Genomic DNA, 8798 nt, shown 5'->3' with positions numbered 1-8798 from the left:
TATATATAAAAATATAACATATACGTTATATACACACACACACACACACACACACACACATTGAAAGAAGGTCCAAGTAAAATATAAAATAAGTATGCAAAGTTACAAGGCAAAAAAGTCCTTAGTCTCTTGCAACTATGCATGTTATGAGATAATTTTCAGATTCTAATTAAAGTAATTTTACTTTGAATCTGTAAGAGAAGACAGAAGTGGCAATTAAAAGGTTTTCACTCAGAAAAATATTCCACACAGTGGTGAACTACCCAAGTCAAATCTGTTTTCTCAACTATTATTTCATAACAAATCTAGATTACTTACTATTACTGAACATTTAACTAGTGCACCCAGTTCAAATGCATCAGCAAATTTTCCAATAAATTATATATTTCAACCCTCACTGAAAACGTATAGTACTGGCCAGGAGCGGTGGCTCACGCCTGTGATCCCAGTACCTTGGGAGGCCAAGGCGGGCGGATCACGAGGTCAGGATATCGAGACCATCCTGGCTAACACAGTGAAACCCTGTCTCTACTAAAAATACAAAAAATTAGCCGGGCATGGTGATGGGCGCCTGTAGTCCCAGCCACTCAGGAGGCTGAGGCAAGAGAATGGTATGAACCCGAGAGGGGGATCTTGCAGTGAGCCGAGATCACATGCCAGCCTGGGTGCATGCCAGCCTGGGTGACAGAGTTACACTCCATCTAAAAAAAAAAAAAATGTGTAGTACCTAGAGAGACATCTTTCATCATTTTAAAATTCTGCAGAAATAAACTCCTGCTTTTCCTTACCTCTCTTTAAAATCCCAAATAAAAGTATCTTATGAACACTGTATTAGATGTTTTAATCTATGTTTTAAAAGCATTAAACATTTTAATATTTATTAAAATCCTGTTTCTAAATGAGTACAAGTATCTCCTGCTTACAAACTTGGCAGTCCAAATGAAATTACTAGAATAAACTTAAGTTTCTGTGTGTGTGTTTCTGTGTGTGTGTATCTTTATCTTTCCTAGACAAATCTAAAAGGGGGAGAGGGATAGAATGAAAAGGAAAGAAACACCTTTTTTCTTTTATTTTCTTCCCTTGTGACTAGCAATAAAACCCTAAAGAAAAAAGAAAAAAAAAAAAAAGCTCTGTGTTAGCTTTTGAGAGGGGAAAGTAGAGAAGAAAACTCTGAGACTGTTTTCAGTTCCACAAAAGCAACAGGGAGCAGCAAGAGAAAGAAGCACAAAAGATGAGCAGAATAAATAAATACCCCAAAAAGGTGTCCTCTAGCTCAACTCCCAGTGCTCCTAAGGCAGTACTCCTCAACTTCGATCTTTTCACTCTCCATCTAGAATCCTAATGATCTGAGGCAAAGCAGTATTCTCACAAAGCCTGGTTGCCTTCCCCTTGATAAGTAAGTACCAGGTACGGTACCAAATGGATTATCTTTTTTCATCCTCACAGCAACCTGAGGACTGAGGCTACACGAGGTTGAGTAACTTATCCAAGGTCACAAGCCTGGTAAGTGGTAGAGTCTGACCAGAAACCCAGAATCTCTATTCTGTTAACCATTGTACTATATGGCCTCCTCTCTTGCAGATTCCAAAATCTCACTAAGGGAACTGCTCAAATTTGTAATATATAAGTAGTAAGTACATTAATTCATATACATAAAACTGAAGCAAAAAGAGCCCAACTGCTTTGCTCTAATAGAGGTAGTTTAAGTACCAAGTATCAGAATAAGGTAGAATTTTTTTAAAAAAAACTTTGGGGATGTGAGAGCTCTAGAAGCTTACTGTTCAAAAGTATGGTCCACCAGAAAGCAGCATCTACACTGGAAGCAGAATCTCAGCCACCCCACACCTATAGAATCTGCATTTCAACAAAATTTCCAGGGAATTTATATGGACATTAAGTTTGAAAAGCACTGCTCTAAAACAGTGAACCACATTTTGAGTGGCAAAGGTCTAGCAAACAGCCTTCTTAAAAAATAAACACAACATTTCTTGGGAGCCACTGGTCTAGAAATGTAGGACTTTCAAATCAACACACCACTATTTTCTGCTGAATTTGTAATTCTCAAAGTTTTCCAGCCACCAGCAACTCCAATGTTCCATGGCACTCTTCCAGAAAAAAGGAAAGAAAAAAAAAAAAAAAAAGCAACTGCACTTGCTTTCTAGCACCACAACAGCAGAATCTCTCAGGAAGAGATTTAAAACTAGAAGACTGTCAAAAACTATATACCTATTGCTACCCATCTTGAAGTGGGCCAATACAGAAAATGTTGTTGGAAAACTCATAAAGATTATGTAATTCATAAAGATAAAAAATCAGAGTTTACAAATACTTGAGAAAAGTAGGTGGGAATCAAGTCATAGTGTCAACTTCACTTTAAGATAAAGATCATACCAAACTAATTAATACTACCTTAAAATAACTGTCTAAAAATTTTAGACAAAATACTAAGTTATACAGTCAAGTTTTTTCTTTCACAGACCATGTAGCAGGAAAAGTGGAGTCAAAGTAGGCTAATTATTTTTTACAGCAATAAAAGGTGCTTTTGAATTTGTTTCTGAAAACTATATGCTAATTAAAACTTATTTATAAAGATTTATAATGATGTATACTTGGCAAACACATTAAGATTCCTTTGTAATCTTAAGGCTTGCAGAAACTTGACAATTTTTACTATGTGTAATGACTTTAGATTTCTTAAATCATCATCTCAATTAAGAACAAATCAGCCAATCTGTGCACACCACATACTTAACTACATCAAATCATTTGGCATTATAATACTATCAAAAGTTCTTAGTAGGAGCCAGAAATCAAAATAGAAAATCATTTGTGTTTCCATTTGTCATACAGTCTCAAAAAAAGCAAAAATGATACTCCGCATCTCACGCCTAATTTATATTATAATCACTAGAGAACTGTAGATCTATCTCTGTGAGGTGTGACGCAAGATGGGTGCTTAAGAGTATCTTATATATTGAGCTAGCCATGAGATCCTAATCTATATATGAATATCTAATATTGTATCTCTAGTAAAAAATTGTCCTCGCTTATAGAAACTTTGCGGTGTATAGAACATGCTTTGTATATAATAGAAGTTAACATCTTTGCATAAACAAGAATGTACTGGTTCATCTAGACCGCTCCAAATAAGTTTTGTAAAAAACGTGATTTAAAAGTAGAAGTCAAGTAACATTAATTTGAAGTAAGTAAATATTTAAAGGTAAAAATTTAAAATGGATACAGCAATTACTTTTTAAAATGTCCTTAAACCTAGCCTAAGATTCTCCCATCTTCTTTGCAACTTTGAGGAAGTTACTTACCCGTTATGCCTTGTTGAAATTCACCCATATCCTCAATCCAAGCAATTTAATAGAATTAATTGGATCAGACCTTTAAAGAACTCTCGAGTCTCTGATCTTATATAAATAGGGGCTTTTTTCAAACTCATGACACTTTGAGTTTGAATCCACATAGTAGTTTGAATCCATATACAGGTACCAACTGAGTGATCTTGGGCAAACTGCTTAATCTCTCTGTTCTTTTTCTTGTTGTTGTTATTAAATGACAGCATATCTCCATTTTGGGGCTACAAAAATTATATGAGAACCACCTAATGTATTCAGAATGGTCTTAATAAGACCAACTACACTTTATGAAAATAATTTTAAAAGCTCTCCAAATCTATACTAGATATGTAAACACTGCACAAATTATTTTCATCTCTCCTGAAAGATGAATTAGTGATTTAAAAGGAAGGAACATCTGAGAGTTGTTTAAACCAGAGATTATGGTAGCTTTGGCTTAGATTTCTCATAAGATATCTAAAATACTATCATATAATAATTCTGTTTCATTTTAATTTCTAAGCAGTTTCATTTAGTTGCTTAATGCAAAATCAAATTCATTCTTAAAGGAACTATATTTATTACTTTAAAAATCCTTGAATGTTTACTACTGAGGGCATTAAAAGCTATCACATGGTAAATGTTTTAGCACTGCAACAAAAGGGTGAAAAATATTTGACTCTTTTTTGTTATGGATGAAATTAAACTATGGTACCAAGAGTTAAAACTAAGCCAAAGCTGAGGAGGTAAAAATATTGTGGCAATAAAATATAATAAATGATTACAAATTACTTTATTCCTGGAAATACACGTTGAATATGAACTTAGTATAAAGTACACCTCTCTTAAAGAATTTACATTCTACTATCCTTTTGTTCAAGTGAAATGGAATATTTAACCTTGAGAATAAAATTTGACAGGTATGTATTAAAGCTGTATAGACAGGAAAAAACTTTGCAAGTTGGCACACACTTTGAATGAATCATTTGATTTGTCTTCATTGTTTGATAAGAAGTTTTGTGAACTTTGTTTCTCCCCACTGTTGTGTGTTTATTGGTTAAACAAAGTTAATGTGTATAAATCCAGTCCTGTATGATTTGTAATTACTAACAGAGTAACAGCCAAGTACTGTGAATACCTTTTACATTTAAGGATTTAATGTTTTCAAAATTATTCCTGACTTATAAGTCTTTATGCTCACTAAAAATTTTTATATGTAAGAGTATTCAAAAGACCATGTTGTTTTGGCTCACTTTGAAGATATTATACTCCTTTCAGGAATGATATTTTGATATTTACAACATAATTGACAGGTTTCTAGAATTGATAACCTAAACCTTCAGTGATAGTTAAAAATCACGCACATACAAAATAGGGAGCATAATCCTATTATAAGGATCAATATGCTTTTTAAAAAACGAATTTACTTCTCATATAAATAGATGTTAAGTTTGCAAATGACTGCTTTAAAAAAAAAAAAAGTACCTGAGGGACATTTTTCTTTTGATTAAAATGTTAGTGTCCTTGATTTTTCACAATAAAAAGATTACTTACTTTGTTGGGGTTTCTTTGGTGGAGGTAGGCAGGTGGAGAGATGGTGTACGTGAAATACTACCTGACTAAAAAATTCTACTTATGGTAGGATTTTTTTGTTTGATTTGTTTGGGGTTTTGGTTGTGTGTATGCATGCATGTGTGTGCATGCCTGGGACAGACAAAAAAAAAAGTTGTAATGAGTAAAATGACAGTTTATGAAGCCTATAAAATCTACCTTGAATCAAATTCAAATTCACAAACTCCACAAAAGTCTATGGATTTGCCTACAGCTACAAAGAATAAAAAATCAAGACAGTACCGCCCATCTGTAAACCTACTAAAAGTGTGTTAAACCTAACCTTTACTCATTCATGTAATACTTAGGGAATAGGCGCACTGGTTTTTCGAGAAGAAACACAACCCCAATTCTTCATGCCACTGTCTGATTAAAAAACAAAACAAAAAGCAAAACGAGTAAATGCATTATATTAAGTAACCTCGAAATTACTTTAAAAGTTGCCACTTACATGACACTTACTTTGGCCCGGTAACGTACCTGTCTGCAAAAACATACCTTTTTCTTGGCTTTTAAGACAGAAGCCTAGTCGATAAACAGTAAAGCTCGCGGTGCTAGCAATTTGATCGCAAAGTATCCTACCTGTCAGCGTAATTCTTTGGTCTGGAGGCACCGACAGGACACTGTTTTCACGCACTTTCAAAGCGCCCACATTTGGGGAGACTGCCTGCGTTCCTGTGACTTTGGGGGCCGTCCCACGGGCACGACCCTTCATTCCCAGGGACAGCAGACGCCCTTTGTACATCCACTTCTGCAGCTTCTTGACTGTCACTGCAGGCGGCTTGAGGAAGGAGGGGCCTTCCCGGCGGTCTCCTTTGCTGCTGCGTATCACAGAGGACCCCGCTGGATCCCTGAAAGGGTTTCCCGAGGAGCAGCCGTGGTCCTTGGAGCCTGGAGGCTGGAGGCCGGTGGGTGCAGCCGCCCGGGAGCGGTCCCCACTCCAGCCGTCCATCCTGCCTCCACGTGGCGGGGACTCGTCCCAGTCCCCGTGCGCGCCGCACCTGATCCAGCTGTCGCTCGGCCACCGCTGGAAGGGAAGCGGCTTGGCACCCACCCGGAGGCTCTCGAGACTTCTGCTGCAGGACAGCCGCATCCGAGGAGTCCGCAGCTGGCCTCCCCCCGACTCCCTCTGAGGCGACCGGTGCGGGGACACCTGCTGCCGAGGCCGTCCGCCGCCTCTCCGCTCCCCGTCTCGGGGACAGGCTCCGCGGTCCGCAGCGCCGCGGGAAGGCGGCTGGCCCGGAGCCCGGGCTCCCGCGGGGAAGCCGTGATCCGCCAAGCCCCCGCCGCCCCGCCGCGCGCCCGAGTCAGGGGGCAGGTCGTGCATGGCCTGGATCAGCAGATAATAGGCCTCTTGCAACTGGGTCCGCAGCCTGCCTGTCTCCAGGCGGCCGCCCTCCGCCCCCAGGGAGGAGCCCGCCGCTGGGGAGGCGGGGGACGCCGTTCCGCCTCCGCCCCCTCAGGCTCGGGCGCAGGCTGCGAGCCGCCGGGCAGGTTTTCGTAGTAGTCGGCGTCGTAGTCCTCTTCGTCATCGTCCACTTCCTCCTCCTCTCCGCTGCCCTCGGAGCCCTCGGGGGCGTGCAGAGAGGCATGAGCGAGCCCATGGCTCCAAGGGACGGCCTCCTGCCCGCAGCGCGGCCGAGGCCCAAGCGCCCCCGACTGCTCCGGGTGCCCTCGGGGAACCCGCGCGCCAGGACCCCAAGCCGCAGGTGACGGCGGGGGCTGCTGCAGGCTCGGCCCGGCTTCCCCGGCGTGCTCACGTTGGGGGGTGTCTGCGGCACCCCAGACGTCTCCCGCGGCTGCCGAAGAGGCCGCCACCGCAGCTGCCGCTGCCGCCCGGAGCCCTAGCCCCCCGGCGCCGCGGGGACCCCGCCTTCCCCGGAGCCTGGACAGCGTCCTCCTCAGAGGGTCCGCCATCTCCTCTGCCTTAGCCGCGAGGCTCACCCCAGCCGTGGGGAGAGGTCGGAGACCCGCTGCGGAGAAAACCGCGCTCGCGGAGGCGGCGGCGGCTCCCCATGACCGGCGCTGGCCCTCGCCGGCTCCTCACATACTTGGCATAACTCTGCCGCGGGAAGGCGTGGGGGAGGGCTGTGGAGCCGCAACGCGCATGCCCCGGAGCGACGGGACGCGCGGGCCGGGGGCTTAGAGGTGGGTTCCCTGGGTGGGCGAGTGGTGCAGGTGGAGGCTGAGGTCGCAGGCCGGGAGGTGGGTAGTAGGTCGGCTGAAGCTGACCGACGGAAGCAGGGGTGGGCGCACAGAGCGCGAAGGGTGCGGAGAGAGTTGAGGCAGAGGAAAGAAGAACGAGCGGGAACGTGAGTCTGGGCTGGTGCCTGCAAAGTTTTGGTTAGGGAGCCGGAGAAAGGGAAAGTGCCCTCCTGGCTGTCACCCCAGCACCTTCACCGCCACCCCTGTACGAGGTGTGTCTTAGGCATAGCAAGTCCTAGCTTGAGAGAAAACAAAGATTGTTTTGACGGACAAAGTATGAGTGCAGGTGTATCTTGGTGTGTGTGTTCTAGAAATGTATCAATCATTTTAATTGCCCAGAGAGCTAGCTATTTAAAAGAAATTTGCTGCGATTCCTTTTCTATAAGAGTCCTTTTATTAAAAACAAAGCAAAACCCACCCACCGATGTCGCTTTTAAATCTGTTTTTCCTTCTTTATTTCAATTAATGCATACTAACAAAATTAATTCTTACATCAGCCAAAACTTGTAAAATGAAGCCACGAATGTAATGTCCCCCATCACCCTACCTACAAGACTATCAGGTTTGCAGCTTTCTAATATAAAAAAGCTAACACTTCATTTTAATTTAAATAGTGAGTTGAGAAGCAATTTAATTGAAATTGAGACACAGTGTAATCTGGAAATACCAGCCATCTCCCAAAAACATTAAATTCCAGGTTCTGGTTAGCAGTTGCAAACTAAAGTACCCCTCATTGCCAGAGATTAATTGATTCAGTGATTGCTAAGAATCAGTCGTGCTATCATCCCTGATCTGAGTTACTTTTTTTAGTGTTTACATAGTAGAAAGGGCCTTTTTCTGAGTTACAAATGTACTAACACCTAGCACAGTACCTGCACTTAGTAGATACTCAAATACTTAAGAAAAATTTGTTGGAGAAATAAAGGCTTGCATTACTGAATAAAATGAAGTAATTTTGCCCTAATTTACCCTATGTCCAACTGCAGTGTATTTTCCAATGTCAGTTTTGTTTTTTTGTTGTCCAATGGCTCCAATCTCTGAATGTGCTTTGACTATACTACTTTTATTAGTACCTAGTCTCCGCTTCCTGGAATAATTGTATCTGCATCTGAGATTTGCAGATAAGAGAGAAGATTTGCAGAAATCTTACCCACTCTATAAAACTCTGCTCTAGGCCAGATGGGGTGGCTCATGCCTGTAATCTTAGCACTTTGAGAGGCCGAGATGGGCAGATTGCTTGAGCCCAGGAGTTCAAGACCAGTCTGGACAACGTGGCACAACCTGGTCTCTATGAGATACGAAAACAAAAACAAAACCAAAACAAAAAAAATGGCCAGATGTGGTGGTGTGCACCTCTCTGGTCCTAGCTACTCTAGAGGCCGCAGTGGGAGGATCGCTTGAACCTGTGAGGCTGAACGAGATCACGCCCCTTCATTCCAGCCTGGATGACAGGGAGACGCTGTCTCAAAAAAAATAAAATAATAAAACTTGGCTCAACCACATTCTTCTTTATGAAATCATCTCGAAACTCCAGACAGGAACTCAAGTTCTTCTAAACTTCAATAGTACTTTATTCCCACCCACTCATAGTATAGTTACTGTTTTTTGTTTTATACAATTTGTATACATGCTCTTTCT

The 8798-nt window shown here is 42.1% G+C and overlaps 1 protein-coding gene across 4 annotated transcripts in view; it reads right to left on the bottom strand.

Annotated features, from left to right (window-relative positions):
- The window catches only part of SYDE2 (synapse defective Rho GTPase homolog 2), a 45610-nt gene extending 39284 nt beyond the window's left edge, over positions 1-6326 (bottom strand). For all 4 annotated transcript variants that reach the window (XM_017851213.1, XM_017851207.1, XM_017851221.1 and 1 more), the window contains exon 1: positions 5538-6326. In XM_017851213.1, the coding sequence (XP_017706702.1) occupies positions 5538-6282 (745 nt within the window). In that variant the 5' untranslated portion in view covers positions 6283-6326. The remainder of the gene's footprint in view (positions 1-5537) is intronic.
- Positions 6327-8798: the final 2472 nt, after the last annotated feature.

The sequence above is a fragment of the Rhinopithecus bieti genome, unplaced genomic scaffold (genome assembly GCF_001698545.2).
Source record: "Rhinopithecus bieti isolate Rb0 unplaced genomic scaffold, ASM169854v2 scaffold_1467, whole genome shotgun sequence".
Lineage (NCBI taxonomy): Eukaryota > Metazoa > Chordata > Mammalia > Primates > Cercopithecidae > Rhinopithecus > Rhinopithecus bieti.
Note: the sequence above shows the minus strand (reverse complement) of the source record. Positions and strands in the feature narration are given on the sequence as shown.